This window comes from Stylophora pistillata, chromosome 6, assembly GCF_964205215.1.
Source record: "Stylophora pistillata chromosome 6, jaStyPist1.2, whole genome shotgun sequence".
Classification (NCBI taxonomy): domain Eukaryota; kingdom Metazoa; phylum Cnidaria; class Anthozoa; order Scleractinia; family Pocilloporidae; genus Stylophora; species Stylophora pistillata.
Window position 1 is genome coordinate 35,978,596 of NC_142524.1, and position 21,817 is coordinate 36,000,412.

Here is a 21,817-nt window from a genome sequence, read left to right on the forward strand (position 1 = left end):
TCGCGCCAAAGAGGAGTTATTATGTTTAATATGTTGTTCTCTTAATAGCTTCGTTTCAGTTATTCGCTACAGCTGTCATTCTAGACTGCCATAACACGCGGAATTTTCGAATGTAAAGAGGTGTTATTTTTTTCTTTTCCAAAATTCCGCTTCCTGAAAGTGACACGCCGCCGCCTCCTAAGTACAACCTCTATCTTTCTGACGAAAGCGAACATTTTAACAATTCTAAGTCTAAAGGTCGGCACACACGAGGGGACTAGTCCCTGCGACTAGTCCCTGCGACTAGTCCCTGCGACTAGTCCCAGCGACCAGTTTCATGCGACTAGTCCCTTCGTGTGAACTACACATTTCTGTGGTCGCAGGGACCAAAATTTAGTCCCTGCGACTGGTCGCAGGAATTCAAACTGGTTTGAATTCGTGCTACCAGTCGCAGCGACTTGTCGCATGAAACATATGTTTGTCCCTTCGTGGGAACTGTTTGTGCGACCAGTCCCTGCGACTAAACGGTAAATAAGCCAATCATGGGTCAGTATGATCCGTGACTTCCGGTATTTGTAAACATTGCAGTTTCTATGAATTTTCCCTGAATTCTAGATTTCTACAACTGAAGAATAAAAAACTATTTCTAGTTTTGTAAACATATACAGATGTCTTGATACACTTTCGATGTGTATTAAATGGGAAACGTGAAATGAATTGGCGAACGTTGTTTCGGCGGCTTAAACATCGACCATATGGGCCACAAGTACATAACAGAAAAGTAGCTATTGATCTGTACAGTGAATAACGTCGGAAGAACACGGATAAAAAAGCACTTCAGCAGGAGCACGCGTGTTTTTCGATTTCCTCGTTGGCACCGGACAAAGCTGTCAAATGCATCAACTTATTCATAAGTCTCTGGTTTCCAACTACTTATTAATCCTGGCTTTTGCCAGAATTTATCATGAAGCTTTTCGAAGTAACTCTCCATTAATTCACGATGAAGCATGTTTGTCTCATGAAATCCATTTCTTCTGAGCGTACTCGGTGAACTTGTTGACAAATCAGCCTCCTGACTACCAGATATAGAATGGGGAAAAGCGAAAGCCCGTATTACTCATCTTGTGTCACTAATTCCGTGTTGAACTCCTTCTTTTGCTACACATCCATTATGATGAACATTTTGACGATCCATGCGATGAGGAAGACGTCAGCATTGCCAAAGACTTTGAAAACATTGCTGCTGAGTCTCGCTGTTTCTGACCTTGGTGTTGGTTTGCTGGTGAAACCTGTTTATGTTGCAAGGCTGATTACTTGCGCTACTAGTGGAAACTATATCTACCCCGAGCTAAATATATTTACCTACATCAGTGAGTTTTTTTCGAGTTTATTCTTGTGTGCGTCACTTTTCGGTGTTACTGCTTTGAGCACAGACAGATTTCTGGCCATTCATCTTTATCTCAGATATCAAGAACTTGTGACTCACAAGCGTGTTGTTGCTGCAGTGTTGATGATATGGACGTTTAGTTTCTTGTTTTCGTTGCTGTTAGTGCTGGATTATTTCTCGCTCAAATACGCTGGAAAAACCGTACTCACCGTTACTTTTTGTTGTTGTATTATTTGTACAACAATCATTTACTTTAAAATATATTTAGCGGTGAGGCGCCACAGAAACGTAATCCAAGCGTTGCAACTAACACACGGGGGTGGAACGACAGTGAACGCGGCCAGGTTGAGGAGGTCGGCTAGCAGTACCTTCTACATATACCTCGTGTTTTTGTTGTGTTATTTACCCTGGTACTGTGTTTATATTTTGGGTTTTTCTTCAGTTAAACAAACCACCAGATTTCGTACTAGTGTTATTTATACGTTAACGATTTTGTTTTTCAATTCGTCTCTAAACCCTGTGGTATACTGCTGGAAAATGAGACACATTCGGCAATCTATCATTTGCATTCTTCGAAATATATTTCGTCGTTAAAACTGAAGAAACTTTTAAGGTAGCTATATAACAACCGAGCACTTCGGAGGCAATCTTCAAGTATTATAAATAGTTCGCAACGAAAGTAAACGAATGTGTTTTGCACAGTAGAGAATCTGTAAGTCATTGTAGTTTGCTTACAGGTCATATGTAAATGTAGACCTATATTTGTATTCAATTTGTCAGCTTAGACAGCTTAAGTTAATTGAAGTTATAACATGCAGATGTAATGTTTTTCTACCTCTTTCTCGTCGGAAGCAAAGGGTAATTTTGTTGTTACATGTATTGGTTTTAAAACAGAAGTACGAATACTACATTAGAGACTCGTAGTCGCTTATGTTACAGGAACCGGAGTTAAGCGTCGGCCTGATGGGCCACGTGGCTCATAAACAGACTATGAATTCTATATATTAGGAGCTACTAGCTTTGTTTATAAAAACATAAATTACCGTAATGATGTCTTTGGCACGCTTGAACACAAAAGTAAAAACTTCTTATGATAATCAACAAAACTGAATCGAATGGACTTTAAACCTAAACATTAGATTGAAACCACTGAGACAAGCGCTACCGTCAAAACAACAAAAACAAAAGCAATAACCAAGAGGAATTTCGCAACGAGTGAAACGTCCAAAATAAGCCCACGCCGAGTGAGGGAAAGATGGAATGTCGAAGAAAAGGTACATTTTACTTTAGATGTTCTCTCACATTTAGAACTTTAAGCCTCTCCTCAAACAGCCAAAAACAACTCCCTCACCTTCTGCCCTTCATACTCAGATATGTAAATTTGTTTTGTGTTGTATGTAAAAGCCTTTTGATGTTTAAAGCTGTCTCTTGAAGCGAGGTTTTTTAAGGGGGCTAGGGTTTCAGGGCTTTCTCAGTAGAGGATCTCCTCGCGGAATTGAATATACGCCGTAGTATCCTTTTATCGACATTAAAAATCGTGATCCTCTAAAGAATTTTCTGGTTTTAAGAAATTTATCGGGTAATCCGAAAATATTCGAGAGCTCAAATAAAAACCTGTTTCACCTAACGGTGGTCTCTTTTGTTCTCCTCCGCACCAATGTTTCGGTCATGTTTGTTTGTTTGTTTGTTTGTTTTTTTTTCAATCGATTCGCCTTTTCGGTCGTTTCGTTTCAGTAGTTTCGCCACTAAATTTTCTCCGATTCTCATTGGTTTAAATTGATCACGTGACGCGATAGTGTTCATCCGTGGAGAGATACTATCAGCCCATAGTGGACTCTATTGTAGTGATGGAGCCGATCAGATTGTAGCGTTTGTGTTGGTGCGCTGGTCAGTAGCTGAAGTTAGATGTTGCGTCAGCCCTCAAGTTATATGCTCTGACGAACTGTTAACGCCAGATGTTCCATTTTTTTGGTCGCAGTTTATTTACCTTTATCAACAATGAACATTTAATAATCGTGGCCTCTCGTCTCGCTCTACAGTTTATCATCGTTACTTCAGTTTCAACTGACATTTTGTACAACACGGAGATATTGAATAATCAAAGTACGTGGGGTTTTTCCATTTCTTCTGAAAAACTAGAATTTTGAGATGATTAACACAATTTCATGATGGAATATAATACGAATTTTTTTTTTATTGGCTGTGTTTTTTTTTTTTAATCCAGTGACGCATGGTGTTCCTATTACCATTTTTTTTAATGCTTATGTACAAAAGGGAGGACTAACACAGGTTTTAATTCTAAATTGTTGAAATGACGGCGATGGCACATTTTGTTGTTGTCATTGATTACGAATGATGCGTTTTCCGACCTCTTATGTCAAGATTAATTAAGACTTTATTTCCAATGAGTTCCTGTGAATATTTTCATAAAAGAAATGAGAATCTGTTTTATCACTTTCACCCAATAACAATAATTTTAACGTCATGATCTCATCTTTTTGTGTATTTTTGTGTGGAAACATGGAGGCGGAAGTACATTTTCCGGCTTTTCGTTACTCAAAGGAAATATTTGCAAAGTAGCGATGATCCTTGCCTGTTGACGACGTTCATTGTCTTTTTTATTGGATCGCTAACGAACGTTTTAGGGAGGACAGCGCTTGCGAGTAACACCGGTGTCATTAAACGGAAATGGAAACGTAAAACCGTTGATCAACCAAATATTTACGCGGAATAAGATGATGCCATTTTTTTCTAAATTTAAGAGTAAGGGCTGAGTATTTTCTTCTAGTTGCCGACCAGCAAACTAAATGAAAGCTCGTAATATCCCAGTTCTGAATTTGGACAAAAAAAATTGCTATCTCGACGTCGTATTTATTTATTTATGTATTTATTCCCTTGTTCTTACCAACTTAAACAATTGGTAACTTCGTCAAAAGCGAAATTCAATAGGTAATAAAGATGAGATTACGTTTTGATCTTTTTTACGTTGCATTCATTAGTCCATGACAGTTACCCGCAGTTTGTTTACTTTTTCTGATAAAATAGACTTTATAAAGTGGTTCATGCAATTCGAGAGTTAGAGTTTCCTTGAAGATCGGAGTCTATGAAGCGCACAGTCTCACTGCTTTTAGCAGCAGAACGCCCGACCTCAACTTAAGTCACAGTTCTACAATGGCAGATACAAAAGAAGAGTTTTATTCGTCTCTCATAGTTAACGCTGTATTGAACGTTGTCTCCTCTTTCGCAGCTGTAACGTTGAACCTTTTAACAATCCATGCGATGAGGAAAACTTCGTCCTTACCGGAGACTTTAAAAACATTACTGTTAACTCTTGCTGTTTCTGATCTTGGTGTTGGCTTGCTGGTGCAGCCGTTTTACGTTGAAGAGCTACTTGCGCTTTTGCTGCAAAACGATCTTGCGTCCAGTGTGCGGAAATCTATGGATTTTATAGTTTTGATTGATTTTGTATGCTTCTTTGTTCAGTGTAACTGCTGTAGGTGTAGACAGGTTCCTAGTCGTCCATCTTCATCTCAAATATCAGGAACTTGTAACTCACAAACGAACCGTTGCAGGTGTCTTGCTGATATGGGTGTTCAGTGCATTGCTTTCAGTGATGAGGATCATTTGGGTGCACATGGGAATCGTGGTCGGTTTCATTCTGGGTTTTTGCTTTGTTTCTCTGACTGTGGCGAATTGCAGAATTTATTTCGTGGTGGTGCGCCTTACAAACCAAATTCGCCCGTTACAAGTACAACAAGTTTCACAAGATGATAAAAAATTAGTAAATGATGTAAAGCAAAGGAAAACTGCAGTTAATACTTCTTACGTCCTCATTTTGTTTTTGTTTTGTTACCTGCCCCACTATTGCAGTTTCGTTGCGTCTGTTTTCATTCGTGGATCAAATGTCACATTAGAGCTATTTCTTATGTACACTTGTTCACTGCTGCATCTCAATTCATCCCTAAATCCTGTTATCTATTGTTGGAAGATGAGACAAGTTCGAAAGGGCATCGCAGAAATTCTGCGAAACATGTTGCTCCGTTGAAACTGAGCCTCTAGTTTATGTCAACTGCATGAAAGCAGCTTTGTCAGAATCCATGTCAGTTATTTAAGAGAGATCTTTCATAATCAAGAGCAAAAATAAACTGTAAAAATTAAAAATTTAATTAAAAGAATAATGAGCAAAATGAAAGACACGATTTTGTAAATTTATTGTGATTAAAGCCATTGTGTAATTTATTGATCCGTTTTGAATTTTTCTCCAAGGCGCCTCTTTCCTTCACAATTAAAGTTTCAGCTTAACCATTGAGTATTAAATAAAAGAAAAGTGTCCTGGCAAGAAAGATCGTGGTTTTCCGGTTGTAAGATTAGCAATGCAACTCAACGCTCGAATTTCTTCTTTTCTCGTTACCGGTATGAAATGTTTGTAAAATTTTACCTGCCTTTTATCATCTTATCAAGATGTTTCCCCCCCCCCCCAAAAAAAAAAAAAAATTGTTTCCCAATAAAATCTTTAGCCTAAACGAGGAATGTTGAAGTTGTAATGTGTCACGAAGGACTATATTATCTGTCAGGGTAACCTACAGTTTATATCCGTCCCTACGTTTCAACTGACACCCGAAGATTCCGGAGGAAATGAACTATGGACGTGTTTCTTATTTTGTTTTAAAGTGGGACATCATGTTTTTAAAAGTACAGGCTACATCAAATTACAACCGTATGTGGAAATTACGTCAAAGTACAACTCGTATTTGGAAATGACGTCAGTAGCGACTACATCGCGAGTTAAACATGTTAACCAAAGTGCAAAACTACAACTTTTTAAAGATGATTTCTTATATGTTTTAGGTGGATAAAGCAATCCTGATCGTGAACAGCGCCATCGCAAACCAGATTGATTGGTCTGAAATCAACAACATTGTGAAAGAGGCACAGTCACAAGGAGACCCTGTGGCATGTGCTATTGGTGCACTAAAACTGGAAACTAATCATATCACCATGCATCTCAGGTCTGATATCTTTTTGAGGCATCTTTCAGTAGGCTCTTAACCAAATGTTTAGATCGCTAGCATTTTTGAGTGCCTACGTGGGATTCTTAGACCTGGTTGCTGAAAGTCATCTGATTTCTCTTCCTTTAGTTTGGATCTTTAGGTGTGCGTTCCATTAAAATTACTTTTGATTGATTGCTACGCCCCACAGGCTTTTGTGCCATAGACACAGCTTAGCGTCAAGAAGTCACCATTTCAAAACTTTATTATTGCACTGGTTTTAGGTATCCACTGTTCTACCCATCTCTATATCTTCTTTAAATTGCGTAGGTTACATTTCGTCCTCGTTGTTACCTCCTTTGGCTTTGCACAGGAATGTCTCTCGTTACCTTTATTTCATGAGGACAGCAAAAGAAAAAGGAGACCTTGTCTCGCAGAGGGAACCCCAAAAATCTTGGCGAAGAATTTGTAGAAACTTTTTGTCTTTTCAAAAACCGAGTTTGCTTGCTTTGTGAATATGATTACATACATTTTGCGACATTATTCTGTAGGAATCCGTACGATTCTTCGGAATCAGACCCTGATTCAGATGAAGAAGAAGAAGAAGATGATGAAAGTACAAAAAAGAAAAGGAAGAAAAAAACCAAGGAATGTCTGTGACTGCTGTGCACTGTGCTTTCTCGACACGCAAAATTTTTCTCATAGTTCTGCAACCCCCAGTGCTCCTTCGTGAAGTCAGTTATGGATGTACACTTTCTCCATCTTGCAGGGTTCTAAATTTACTAAAATTGACATCAACTTGGCTTTATCTGCATATGCCAATGCACGAAGGTACGGCAAGTTATGTACTGAGAATATATCTATTTGTTTACGACCATTCCTGGCGCCTCATGTAGAAGGTAAAATGATTTCATTCCTTAACGGATTTTAGTTGCTGTTCTGATATGATGGTGTCTTAAAGACCTTTTTGTCCTGTATGCAATCTCTTTGTGGTATCCCCAGTTTTGCAGTAGAACTTATCCTCACTCTTGTCGTCGCAGCTTTTATGACAAGAAGAAATTTTCCTCCAAAAAGGAACAGAAGACAATTGATGCATCGGAAAAGGTTAGTTACCCAGTGTCGCAGGTTGTTGGTTGCTTAATTTGCAAATCCCCATGATAAATCTAACTGTTATTAACCGCAGGCGTTAAAATCAGCGGAGCGAAAAACGAAGGAAACCTTGAAAGAAGTTGAGACTACAACAAGAATTAAGAAAGCACGGAAAACATATTGGTAAGAAGGAAAGCAGCTTTGAAGTAGTTTGTCATAACAGTCAATCAGCGTTTACTTTTCCTTCAACATTTTACATCAAGAGTTATCCACAATTTAGGCCGGCCATACACACCACCATTCTGATAAGCAGACGAGTTGTAAGAAGCGTGAATTAGATAACTTGAGCCGGAGTGAGCCTTGATGAATGTAGAAGACAGAGAGGGAATAATATGTTGAAGAATGTGTTATTAGTGATGCAGATAACATGAATATATATCTCCTGGGATGGGAATTAAATGAATATTTCTTTTGTTTTTTTAGGTTTGAGAAGTTTCTTTGGTTTATCAGTTCTGAGAATTACCTGGTAATTGGTGGCCGAGACCAACAGCAGAACGAACTTGTGGTCAAAAGGCATCTAGAACAAGGTCTGTTGTGGCTCACTTTGCATTCTATTTTTACACTGTTTTAGGAACTTGTCAACTTCCCAAGTTTTTCTTAAGAATGTCGCCAGTCACTTGTTTACCCGTGGTCAAACTTGGTCAAGACAGTTCTCGAGAGTGCACCTGGTGAATGCTTACGTGCTTCTCTGCGCTTCTCAGCGCTTCTCAGCTTGTTTCTCATTTCTCGAGGTTAGCAGTGGTTACATTTTTCAGCTCTTGACTCTGAGGTACAGCAGGAGCTTGTATCCCGTGCTCGGTCACTGGCTATATGTTTTGGGGCCAGTTACATGTTTCTGTGTCATGTATCATTATCACATATCTTTTCTCCTCAGGAGACGTGTACGTTCACGCAGATCTCCATGGTGCAACAAGTGTTGTAGTAAAGAACCCTACGGGTCAGCCCGTCCCGCCAAAGACCCTAAATGAAGCCGGTTGCATGGCGGTGTCCTACAGTGCTGCGTGGGAGGCACGGATTGTGACCTCAGCCTGGTGGGTGCATCATTCGCAGGTGTCCAAGACGGCACCCACAGGAGAGTACCTTACCACAGGAAGCTTCATGATTAGGGGCAAAAAGAACTTCTTGCCGCCATGTTACCTCATGATGGGCTTTGGTTTTTTGTTTAAACTGGATGAAACGTCCATCGAGAATCACTTGAACGAGAGAAAAGTCAGAGCTGTGGAGGATACTGAAATAGTAGAGGTAAGGTCCGAGAGATTTTCAACGGTGCTTGATTTCCCAGCAACCATGTTTTGTTTGTTTTTTGTTTTGTTTTGATTACTAGCTAATGAGAGCTTTACATTATAACACAGACTGTTTACACAGTAACGTTTGCATTTTTTCCACCCAAATATATCGGGAAACGATCCAATGATATAACACTTTGAACTTGACATAGGATGCTGAAGGAGAGGAAGAGCTGAGCATTCCAAGTGACGAAGGCGAGGCAGAAAATCCACCGAATTCTGCTGTCGAAGGGGCAGCTACTCTAGAAGACGATGATGAAGAAGACAGCTTGTTTCCTGATACAAGCATCGATATACAGCTTACGAAGGAGGGAAAGTAAGTTTTGTTTGTATTTTTAATAGATTAATTTTCAATGGCAATGTTTAAGTCTATTGTTTAACTCTAAATTTATCGTGCTTCTATCTTCGTTTGTAGAGTACACCTTCAGCGAGGTACAAGCAGAAGCAATAGCCGAAGAGATAGTGAAGAAGGAGAAAGTGTTGATCCTGAGGAAACCAAACAAGTATCTTGAGAATTTGAGATGTCATTCCTCGCCCTTGCATTTCATGAATAGCAAAATGCAAGAAAGCGCAACTTATAGCCGAGTTTCAGTTTGCCAGTTTTCGTGATCTTATCAAGAAACTGCCTATCGTATCAAAAACTTCATCAGGAAATAGATTGGCTTTCCTTTCCATACCTTTATGGCTGGTCCAGAAAACTTGCTTCACTTCCTCAACCAATCAGATGAAAGAAAAAGAAACGCGCGTCACCTGGTCACTCACTTTTTCTAGCGCTTCAGAGCAATGGCCTGAACTTACTCTGGTTTTTGTTACAGTTTTTGTTTTAGTTTTCAAGCACTCGAGCGATCGAAACGTCGCCTAATATTCCTCATTATTTTTCTTTTCAGCCCGCAAACAAACAGCGTCTATCAGCGAAACAGAGGAGGTAATAATTAGCCATGATCCTGCGCATGTAAATCTAGACTCTCACTTAATGACACGCTGCAGTGAGCACAAATCTGTATTATGAATGAAGTGCAGCCACTTGTCACTTGTCTTCTGATTTACGCGGCGACTGTTTTATAAAATTAAGGTGTATTCACTTTTCTTTCAAAAGGGAAGGTGCAATACCAAGCTACTTTGTGCTCAATATTGATCTTACATTGGCATATTTTTTTATTGCGAGACCAAGGTACACCACAGATTTTTAATGATTACAATCGAATTTATCTCAGAGAGAATCGAAAGAAGAAGGTCAGACAAGGTGAAGACGGCTCTTTGCAGGCGAATGAGGAGGAGCAAGAAACAGAGGAAGGAGAAGAATATGACCAGGTACGTTTGCATTCTGCTTTTAATGGTGATGTCGAAAATGAGCCCTTGTCAATCCTCTTCATTAGCCTATGTTTTAATTCATGGTAGGGGATTCAGCAAAATATCAGTGCATTTATATCTGCTCGACCTCGCATTTCGCTTTGAAAGTATTTTGGGAAACAGCTTCTAATATCTTCTGATCCTTAAAAATATTATCCACAGAAATCTCAACAAAACCATCACCAAAAACAAAAACAAAAACAGCAACAGCAGCAGCCACCTAAGAGAGGACAAAAGGTTTGACACACTTTTTTCAACCCTGTTAGACTGTTAATATCGGCGAGGAGAAGTGAATATTTAGTTGATTATTTATGTCACAGAGAAAGTTTAAGATTCACTTTCTTTGACTGAGCATGATAGTAGATTTAAGTGGTTAGAATGAATTCATTCTAGTTCCGCTCGTTCATTTTAAACAACAGACATTAAATATGGACCACTCTGTGCAGCGTAATAAATAATGAACATTAAGGATTTTAATAACAATTCACAGACTTGGAAGCTAACGAATGATTTTCCAGCGTGACCGGCCTGAAATTAGCGACAAAAAATTGGATATTTCAAGTCTACACCCTTTTGTTATCTAAATGAACGGGAACGATATAAAAACAAATCTAAGGAATTACCCGTGCTAATTAAGGCCTGTCAGAAGGATTTAGTGGCTTTGCTTAAAGCAATTTATACTTTTTTCACTTTTCAGACCAAACTTAGGAAAATAAAAGAGAAATACGGCGAACAGGATGAAGAGGAACGACAAATGAAAATGGAGATTTTAGCGGTAATGATTTTTAGCATGTAAAAAGTATCGAATTTATCCTACCCCTTGCGTAATCTGTAAAGGGTGAAATGAGTCTGCGCCAGTAGGGGAGTTAACACAATGAACCAAGGCACGTCCAGATAGTGAAAGGCTTTAATCACAACAGGAAAACTAGACCCCGAACGAGTAACAAACAATATGGCCGACGCCACGAGGAGAAGCCCTTCAAAGCGCAAGCTCAACCCAGATACCGCTGACCGGTACTGGCGTGACTTCTTTCTTTTTTTTTTTTTCTTTAAGGAGAAACAAGAACTAAAAACAATTTAAAATACACTTAAGACTAACTAACAAATTGACACGCGCGGGCGAGTCAAAGTTCAGTGTTCAAAGTTCGGTGTTCAAAGTTCAGTGTCATAATCTGCAAAACGAGAAGGAGGACGGCGGGTGCGCGATGATCTCCGTAGGGCAGGCGGAGAAGGCACCGCTGAGGTGGCTGCATACTCCACTGGGGAAGGATCAGGGCAGGGCGACTGTGTAGCGAAATCATCCATGGTATGGTCAACGGGAGAGGCAGGGGCTGGACTGTAAGACTGAGGGTTGACAACTGGTGGGTGTGTGGAAGCTGCGATGGCCTCAGGGATGGCAGGCAAAGAGGGTGGAGGGTGAGTCGTTGTAGTAGGACTATCTTTGTCGTCAGAATCAGAGTCGTGTTTGCGCAGGGTTGGAGAGGCACGGAAGGGATCACCCAAGTCAGATGGGACCTTGAAGCACTCAGATAGCTTGACATGGTACGATGAACTTCGCAACTGGGATCCAATGAACTTTTTGATGTTGCAGAATGGAGGATCAATGGCTACAACGAGATAGCGGTCACGAGCACGAGACTTGTTGAGGTCAGAATGAAGGTACACAAGATCACCAATATCGATCAGGGGGGTAGGACGCCTTGACTGCACAGGAGCTTTAGAACGTTCACTGTGAGGATGGTTGGAGAGGCGCTGCTCATGCTGGAGGGAAATTATGTGGTCATCTGCGAGGGGTAACTGCTTGTTTGAGAACTGATCCCGCTGGGTCCACATTTCTCGAGAGGAAAGCCCTCTTGAACGGATACGTGAGTTTAAGGCTGAAGTGGCTACGGCAAGGGTGAGGGGAGAGACAGAACTACCGAGAGGCTCCTGACGTAACAGCTCATTCTCCAATTCCTGGACTGCTCTCTCTGCAACGGGGTTCTTGTTGGGATTTTTGGCATGGCCAAGCTCAATTGTGATTCTGTGTTTCTTTAAGAGTGAATCATTGACAAGGGCCTTGAATCCGGGTGCAGGGTCGGTGCGGATCACAGCAGGTGGACCATCCATGGGGCGCATTTCCACGCAAAGCTTTATAATGGCATCACGCAAAGTTTGGTGGCGTTCGTTCTCAAGAAAGAGACTGGACGTGTAAGAGGTCACTGTTTCACGGAGTACAAAGATAAGTTGGCGAGAACGTTTTATGACATCTGCCGCAAAGGACTGCCCAATAGCTTCAGGTGGAGGCGAAGTGGACTGGTCAATTCGTGCTGTTGGTGATCTCTGAATTGCTGCACAGGAGTGGCATCCATCAGAAACACGGGAGACTGCCTTGTCCAGGTCGAGGGCAAACAGATAACGTTTGGCAACCATTTTTAACTGGTGACAAGAAGGGTGGCTGAGCTGAATGTGAAGGGCTGTCAAGAGGCCATCCAAGGCCTGGCGCGGGACAATAATACACTCTCTGGTCGGTGACAAGGGATCATGACGTTGGACGACGAGCAGGCCATCACTTGCGATTGAGGCGACCTGCAAATAGCGTTTGACGTCCTTGATGTTTGTGAGCTTCTTGGAAGGCCTTGTGCCTTGGACAAGGTGTGCGTGCGTGCGGCGTAGGTCTGGGCATTCAGACTGTATGGCCAACCAGGCCGGACGGCTGGTGAAAGGGAGGCGGGCATTACCTTGGAGGATGTCCTGGACAGTCGCGGCTCGGACAACAGAATCTCTGGTAGAGGCGATAAACAGGCAAATCTGACAGGTTTCATTCTCACAAGGGGCAGCATTTCGACTCGCGAAGTCTGACTGGAGGATAGAGGCGCCGGAGACGTGTCGCACTGAGGCTTGGTATCGGCTGACAACTGACAGGAAAGTAGATACGCGAGGACTTGCGGAGAACTCGCCGCGGCATAGCTTCTCATAAGCCTGGACGCATGGCTTACTGTCCGTTAGGATACAGGCTTTATTGGATGACTGGATGAGGTTTGGACTGAAGTGCTTTGTAGCAGCAGCGATGGAGAGGGCTTCTACTTCGCATGGAAGCCACGTTGTCTGAGTGCCCCGCAGCTTAGCGCTGAAAAAACCGGCGATGTGTAGCTTGTTGTTGCGCGTCACATAGAGGGTGGCGCCTATTCCTGGGTCCTTGACTGCACCATCAGTGACGACCCATAGTTGGTCCTCAGGTCTAGGTAAGGTGATAGAGAGGGCTGAGGATAGGGCCTTCTGAGCATTATGGAATGCAGCCCTGAGACTATCAGACCAGGTGATGGATTCTTGTGAAGTACGTCCAGCCGTGACGGCATCCAGCGGGGTTAGATAACTAGAGCACCGTGGGATAACACGAGACAGGACTTTGTACGCACCAATGAACGATCTCAAACGACCAACGGTGTTTGGCACAGGGTAGGTGGCGAGGGTGTTGAGGCGGTGGGCACTGGCAGACAGGGTACCGGCAGACCAAATCCAACCAAGGATAGTGGTTGACTTGGGGTTGATTATGGTCTTGTGGGCTGACAAACGCAGGTTGCATTTGTGAAGAGCTTGCAGGACCCTCTTCCAGTTGTGGAGTAACTCTTGAGGGGTGTTGCCCCCGCAGTATAAATCATCGGCGATCTTGGCCACGGCTCCATCTTGAAGTAAGGGGCCTAGAACACGGCACATAACCTCCTCTAGAGCAGTCTCTGAGCCAGGCATTCCCATAGCGGAGCGGGCATACACTCGTACACCTTTAAAGGGGGTGGCGACACCGCAGTACTTCATGGACTCTTTGGCTAGAGGGATCTGGTAGAAAGCACTTGTAAGGTCAGTGACAATTATGTGTGACCATTGGGCGATGAGCCGTAACGTGGAGTCAACATCGGGTAGCAGGGATGGTTGTGGTTTGCTGTATCTGCCCACATCAGAAAAGGCGGTGACGAGACGGGAACCACCATTAGGCTTCTTTACAAGGAAAGATGGATTGAGGTATTCAATGGTGATACCCACATCTTCGGGGCGGCGGAAGACTCCAAGATTCTCTAGGTCGTCAAACTTTTCCTGGAGCTCGATGAGCTTATCCCGTGCGTATTGGGGGAGGCGACCCTTCCGCTGAGGAGGTTCGACAGGACCCATGTTGACTTTGGCCTTGTATGCGCCAGCGGCTCCATTGTACCCAGGGAATTGCGGGTCAAATACAGTGTCGTACTCTGTAAGTAGTGATTGGAAGTCTGCACGAACGGTTTGGGGGAGGGTGTTGTCTGGATCAACCTGAACGGATGCAGAGTAACTTGTACTGGAGGGCGGCAACGGACGCTGAGTAGTAGGTGGGGGTGATGATGGGACTTCGGGGGGCTCAAAAACAGGGATGACTTGGCAGAAGTGTTCGTGGCGCTTGAGAGTGCGGGGTACGCTTGATAGGTTAGGAATCCGTATGGCTCGGGCAACGCTGGAAACGACACCAGGTTGTGGCCACAACTGGGATGGCTTCAGATTGTGTGCACTGGGTGCGTCGATGCGAGGCTCTAGTGCGTACTCCGAGTCAGAAGGTGCATCGTCTGGTAGACGTACTTCCATGAACTCTCCAGGCCACACTGTCTGGGATGGAGCAGGGGCACGTAGGACAAATGCTCTACGTGCGGTTGCATGAGGGCTGGGTGGAGATTTGGACCCATACGTGTAGACGGAGCCATTGCCTAGTAGTACCTCTCTCTTAGCGGGTCGGACAGCGATGTCATTCGTCTCCATAAAGGGGTACCGGCAAGTACCTCAACATCAAGATTCTCAACTACGAGACCTTCAAACCCGAAGTTTGTGTGGTCCCGGGTGAAGGTGGTACGAATTTCTCCTATAACCTGGAGCTGAGACGAGCCATCAGCCTGTTGGAAGGACTGGGCACTTGAGATTATCGGACAGCCGAGGTGTTTCGCGGTTGAATGGCGTATCATATTTCCGGTTGCACCGCTATCGAGGGTGACGCGCACGACTCGATGATCATGAAAGACATCCATGTAAGGGGACTGGCGGGTCTGCACACGGTAGGCCACCATGTCCGGGCCTGGCAATGTTGTGTCAGGGTCTGGTGAATCGGGATCAGGACTGGTCTCAGATTCTTGGTCATTGTCAAGGATGCCGGCGATCTGTCGTGCTTTCACCATGAAACGCCTGTCACTGTCGGGGAGGAAGGTACACTGACTGAGGAAGTGGTTTGTCATAGGACGGCCAACCTGTTTACATAGAGGACAGACCTTGTCTTGGCGGGGTTGTCTGGGACGGGCTCTAGGAACACCCCTGTTACTCTGACGAGGGCGACGAAAATCATCTGCAACAGCAGCACGCAGGATTCTGGCATCATCCGACGTGCGGATTTCCTCGAGTAAGGAATTGAGGGCCTGCGAGATCTCAGGTTTGATCGAGGCGAGAGTACGGGATCTCAACTCTGTACCATAACGCTGCTTAACCAGTCGTGGGAGACTGGGGTAAATGAGGCGTAACCAAGTGAGGACCACAAAGTTTTCGAGTGTAGGAGTTAACTCCTCATCCTCCTGCACTGCTTGGCCATTGTGGGTTAAGCCGTTGGCACGTAGCAATGAATCTTCTACGAATGCTGTGAGGCGCTGGTACAGATCTTCGGGGCGCTCATCAGCAGCCAGGTGTATTTCGGAAAAGTCAATGAACTGAGCCCCGGTGACTTGGAAACCAAAGTGCTGCCTGATGGTTTGCCAGATGAACTCGAGGGATGTAGAGTTTTTCACCAGAGTATTTCGAGAGATAATTGGACAATAGTTGGCGATCTGTCCTAACATCAGCTCGAGGAAGTTAACTTTTTGGCGGGCTGTCAGGCGACGAGCTAATGGCACTGATTCGCCATCGTTTTGAAGACCTCGAAGCGGCTGGCCCCTGGTCTTTTTTAACCATGTGAATCCATCTGCGAGGAAGGGGGCGAAGTTGCTGTCCAAAGAAAGAGTGTAAATGAGGTTTTGCTTCCAGTTTTCAAAGGAATTGATAGATTCCACTTTGGAGAGGCACCACTGCTTCGGTGCACGGTGTGTTGCAGCCATATTTCACGTTTAGGGCTCTGGAACGTGTTGACACGGCGAAGGATACACTGTTTTGGCTCACGTGGACGAGGCGAAAAATAGCGTTCTTCGGCGAAAATATGGCCTGGGTAGAACCGAACACTGCCACCACGCCAGTAGGGGAGTTAACACAATGAACCAAGGCACGTCCAGATAGTGAAAGGCTTTAATCACAACAGGAAAACTAGACCCCGAACGAGTAACAAACAATATGGCCGACGCCACGAGGAGAAGCCCTTCAAAGCGCAAGCTCAACCCAGATACCGCTGACCGGTACTGGCGCTGGATCGGAACGAGGTTCACTGGCAAGGCTGCACCAAAATGAGGCTTGACTTGCATACCTGCTACAGCTTGTAGTGCTTTCTGTGGCCTCAAGTAACTGCAAGTCTATTACAACTCTCATGGATAGAATGAGAATTCTTCAAAGGTACTCCCAAGTATAACGTCTTGATTCCTGGACAGTTTGGTGATTGCAATGAACAGTGGATGATGCAGAAACATTGCGCGTAAACCGACCCGAGACATTTTGACATGAATTATGGTGAGCTAACGCACCACGGCCGTTTCCCAATACTTCAGATGTATGATAATTTTTTTATTTTTTCCTCTTAAACAATGCTGGTTTTTTTCCTCTTATAGTCTGCTGGGCCTTCGAAAGAAAGCAAAGCTGATAAGAGGAAAAGAGACAAGAAGGTGGGCAAAGGAAGTTGCGCCAACAGGCCAGCCAGCGGTAAACCAGGGAAAAGGGAAACCCAGACAAGCAAAGACCAATACTCAAATCAAAATAATCTGTCTGCAACAGGAGGCGGTAAAAACCAAGATCAGGACAACAGCTTCCAGTCCAGGCAAGATTTGGAAGAAAACAAAGGCAACAAAACAAACTTTACAAATCAAAACTCAAGCGTCTATCAGGATAAAGGCGATAGAGAAGGTAACGATATTGACATTAAAGAGACAGCGACTGGTTTGATGAACTCTTCTGATAGACAAGCTGGTGAAGCGAGCAGTTTGGAACTAGTCAGTGTAGAAGACAATTCTCTCAAAGAGGGTGCTCCAAAAGATGAAGGTACAACAATCATTTTTTTATGAATTTTTTTTTATGTAATTAACCGTAAAATACCGAAAGTGCTGAAGTGTAAATCAGCTTTTTCTATTTTCAGGTGCGAAATATGCGAATTCTGAGAAAGAAAAGGACATTGTAAGTAGACAGTTCGGCTGTACTATGTACTTTTCAGTATTTTGTAAATACTTCAAACCTTATCAAACTTTACAGCCTTAGCGAGATTAACAGTCAGAGGTCGTGAACAAAATGCCATGCGCACTTGAAAAGTGACATGACACCCTGTTTGGTGATTATAAATTACACATTTTACGACAATGTAAAGAAGAAACTCATTTATTAATTTGTTTATATTTATATTTGTAGCGTATTTGTTGCGTTTCACTCACTTATTTGTTTTCTTTATGTTTTAATAAATCCCAGGCAGTACTTCTTTTCTCGTTACTTCGCGAGTTAATATGAATTGTTTTTTTTTTCTTTCCTTCAGGCTGTATCAGATGACGAAGCAGAAGACGAAGCACCGAAAGTACGCAATGAAATAATTTCAATTGAGATTTTTTGGAGGTTTTTTTTTTTTAAAAAACGATTCTCAAAATTCTAACCATCCCAGCTCATAACTTGGTTTATTCTTTGCCTGTTTCATTTTAGTAATGTGCTGTTATTGCTCGATAATAGTTGGTTTTAGCATGACGGTTTCACAGCAACTTGCGGCAAAAGTCAACTCCGATTTTACTTACAAGCGTGATTTATGGTTCACCATTTCAGAATAACCGCAAAAAATATTTTGATCACAGCCAATCCGAATATTTTGAGTTAAGCAAGATTGTGAGAAACTCAAACTCTGCCGATTACCGTTGATGTCATGCTTGGGTAACTTTTCTAATTTTCGGCGTTTTTCGTTGCTTTGCAGGAAGCTGTATCGCTGCTTGATTCTCTTACAGGTTGTCCGCTGTCTGAAGATTTACTGCTGTTTGCAATTCCTGTGTGTGCTCCATACGGTGCGGTACAAAACTACAAGTAAGACAGCGGTTTTCTTTTTTCTATTCTTTTTTTCTTTAAGTTTCTAAGACACCCTAAGCTCAAGTTGTTTGGGTGATAGATCAGCCCTGACCAGAGTCTATCTTTCTGTATCAGAAGGGCTGTGGAAAAGTTATCTTTTATAGTAAGAAAACATCCTGGTATGCTCCTGAATAAAATATGACGATCGAAAAGCCCCCTCCTCCCCCGCCCCCCCCTCCCCGCCCCCATCTAATTCTCAGATAAGAGATGTGTGTGTGTTTTATTTGTCTTTTCTTTTCCGTTTCTGCGACAGGTTTAAAGTGAAACTTACTCCAGGTACAGCTCGCCGAGGAAAAGGTTAGAAAAACTGTACGGATTTTCTTCCCAAAATATTCTGCTGACGGCTCAGTTCTAAATTTTCTATGAATTTTCTCTGAATTTACTTGGCCAACTCGGATTTGAATTTACTCGGTGAGGGAGTTCTATTAAGTAATTTGTAACACAAGTTTATAAGAATTTTTAGGCGACAAAATCGAGAATGATACATTTCACCTCGTCCTGTGATTCGTGTAAAACAAATATAAATTTAACAGGTTTTGTTTCCTTCCTTAGCTGCCAAGACGGCGTTGGGCACTTTTCTGTTTTCCAAAGAAGCTTCCCAGCGAGAGAAAGATTTAATTAAAAGTCTCAAGGTAAAAATTTCAAAGCTCGGGATACTTTAGTAGGTAGATGAAGCAGTCAACGATGTTATTGAACTTTAAGTAATTCATCACATTATTTGCATTCTAAGCGTCAATCGCACTTCACAGCTTTTGTGCAAACCATCCCTGACAGTGCTTCTCCTTTTTTTCTTTTTTTTTAAATTTTCACTAGTTTTCCACTCTATTTCTAGGACAACGATCTTTCGCGTTACATTCCAGGAAAAGTGAAAGTTTCAGCACCAAACCTTCAAAAAAAGAAGAAGAAATGATCTGTAACATTGCAAGAATTACTGTGGAGATTCCTTTTTATCCAAAGAAATAGTGTTAATAAACCGCCACGTGGTTAATCGACTACACGTCAAATACGTTTTTCTTCGTTGATTATGATTATTATTATTATTATTAATTATTTTTGTAGTGTCCAAGTCTTTTTCTAATGGTCAGCTTACTTCTTGTAATTTATTTTACATAATCCATTTTAATCGTCAAATATTTCTGTGCGCACATGATTGATGTAAGCGCGTCAGGTAACCTATATAGTTCTGGGCAATTTCTGGTAAAGACTGCATCCTGGGTTCGATATGATGAGTCTCCTATCATTTGATGATCCACTCAAGACGGAAAGGACGTTCGACTGACTCGGCGGAATAATTGTGACCCAGGCAGTCAACGTTTTGACGGCAAGCTCTTCGTAGATGCCTCTCCCCACGCTCAGCAAAAAGCATTTAATGAATAACTGACACAGTAGCCTCCATTTATGCAAAAAGTATTGTCGCATATTTATCGTCAGGAATGATCTGTTCCGAGAAGCGGTCAGTTTTCAAGGGCGATCGTAACCAACTGACGACTGTTTACTTTTTTTTTTTGCCGACCTCGAGTTTGTTTGTCGGCTGCATCAAAACGAAGTCGTTGCGTCGTTTTTTATATTTGCCAAATATCCTGCATGTGGAGAGCGAAACGATTACGAAGAACTCGAATCAGCTGCCGGCATCTAAAGGGTTTAATGTGATTTTGGGGCCAAGATGAATTAGTAACGGCCTTTATCACGATTCTCTTTACTTTCAATGATGTCTTTAACTAAGTTCTTTACAATGAATGGATTATGATAAGATCGCATCTTGGTCTTTTCTGATTGTTTTTTAAGGGTATAGGTACATACAAACAGCGTAGCGTTGCGTGAAATGGCTCAGCGTAATGTCAAATGGTACAGCGTACATACAAATGGTGTAGCGTTGCGTGAAATGGCTCAGCGTAATGTAGAATGGTACAGCGCACATACAAACAGTGTAGCGTTGCATGAAATGGCTCAGGGTAATGTCGAATGGTACAGGGTACACACAAATGGTGTAGCGTTACGTCGAATAGCTGAACATTGAATTGCTTAACATTACATGAAATATTCCGATGGGAATATTTCATGTAATGTTAAGGAAACCTAGACTGTCTATAATTTGGCCATTCGATTCCTTTATTACTGATCTATTTGACATCCTTGTATTTTTGGTGGTGACAGCAGCCCATATTAGAGCTCTGAGTGCAGACAGATTTTCAGCCGTTCATCTTCATCTCAGATATCGGGAACTTGTGACTCACAAGCATATTGTTGCTGCGGTTTCAACAGAGTAGATGCTTACATACGTTGCTTTCATTAACGGGGTTCATCCCGATCAAAATTGCTGGAATTATTATAATAGCTTTTACATTTGGCTGTATTTTTATTTACAGTGCAGTTTTTTTATTGTAGAATTTATTTCGCTGTACGGCGCCACACGAACCGTATTTAAGCCCTTCAAGTCCATCAGGTGTCTCATTATGGTGAAATGGCAGTGAACTTTGTGAAGATAAAGAAATCAGCCCTATGTACATTCTACATGTACCTCGTGTTTTTATTTTGTTATTTACCTTGGCACTGTGCGTTTGTTGTAAGATCTTTTATCCATGAAGCAAATACTACGTTTTGGAATTTTCATCAGTACACCAAAACCCTGGTGTATCTAAATTCATCATTAAACCGTTCTGTTTACAGCTGGGGTATGAGACACAATGGACAAAGTATCATTTGCATACTGCGAAGAGCGTGGTGTTTTTTCAGTGAACTGCTCTTGTTTTGTCTTTAACTTATGTCATCGGCCAGTCGTCCTCGTTACGCGAAAATTACGCGCAATTGCGCAGAAACGTCGATTTTAACTACAAAAACCTTAATCTTGTTTCGTTGTCCATGTTTCATCCACCAACCCGAGGATCGCATACATATTTCTTGCTTTCAACAAACGATAGTGGTCAAAGACTTATCTACTTAGTTATATGTCTATTAGCAGATGGATTTCAGTGAACATTACATTATACTTAGTGTAGGCTGTCTTTAAGTTCCATTAAGGTAAATGGAAAATTTTCACACTTATGTTATTTAAAGTACTTAGCTAATTCCCTTTGAAACGTCCTCTTATCGTGCACATCCCTTGCTATGGTTGATAGCCGAGAAAGGAGAACGGAAAATTAACACGGACATGAAGAACTTTTGACGATGATCGTTCGTGCTTTCAAATATACTGTTTCACTGTAAAACTTGACAGATGGTGACGGTTTCCATTTATTAATTCTTGTTTATTGACAGGAACTTACCAGAAAGCATTAGCATTTGTGCCGTTCATCTTCATCTCAGATATCAGGAACTTGTGACTCCCAAGCGTATTGTTGCTGTGGTTATAACAGTATTTCGATTTCGGCTGTTGTTTTAATTGCACTATAATTTTTTATCATAGGATTTATTTCGCTGTGCGGCGCCACCCAAGCTTAATTCAAGCCCTTCAGGTCCATCAAGTTTCACAA

The 21,817-nt window shown here is 42.3% G+C and overlaps 1 protein-coding gene and 1 pseudogene across 1 annotated transcript; one reads left to right on the forward strand and one right to left on the reverse strand.

Moving 5' to 3' along the window:
* The first annotated feature begins 4,537 nt into the window (after window positions 1-4,537).
* Window positions 4,538-19,351, forward strand: LOC148729640 (ribosome quality control complex subunit NEMF-like). The gene is made up of 21 exons (XM_088725174.1): window positions 4,538-5,114; window positions 6,038-6,132; window positions 6,215-6,403; window positions 7,124-7,185; window positions 7,395-7,458; window positions 7,538-7,626; window positions 7,927-8,030; window positions 8,378-8,745; window positions 8,942-9,105; window positions 9,205-9,292; window positions 9,677-9,714; window positions 10,004-10,100; window positions 10,302-10,376; window positions 10,837-10,914; window positions 16,868-17,294; window positions 17,389-17,426; window positions 17,776-17,814; window positions 18,199-18,305; window positions 18,601-18,644; window positions 18,900-18,979; window positions 19,180-19,351. Exons 1-21 carry the CDS (start codon window positions 4,538-4,540, stop codon window positions 19,255-19,257), a joined length of 2,901 nt encoding a protein of 966 aa, XP_088581300.1. The 3' UTR covers window positions 19,258-19,351.
* Window positions 10,980-16,505, reverse strand: LOC148729641 (uncharacterized; annotated as a pseudogene).
* Window positions 19,352-21,817: the final 2,466 nt, after the last annotated feature.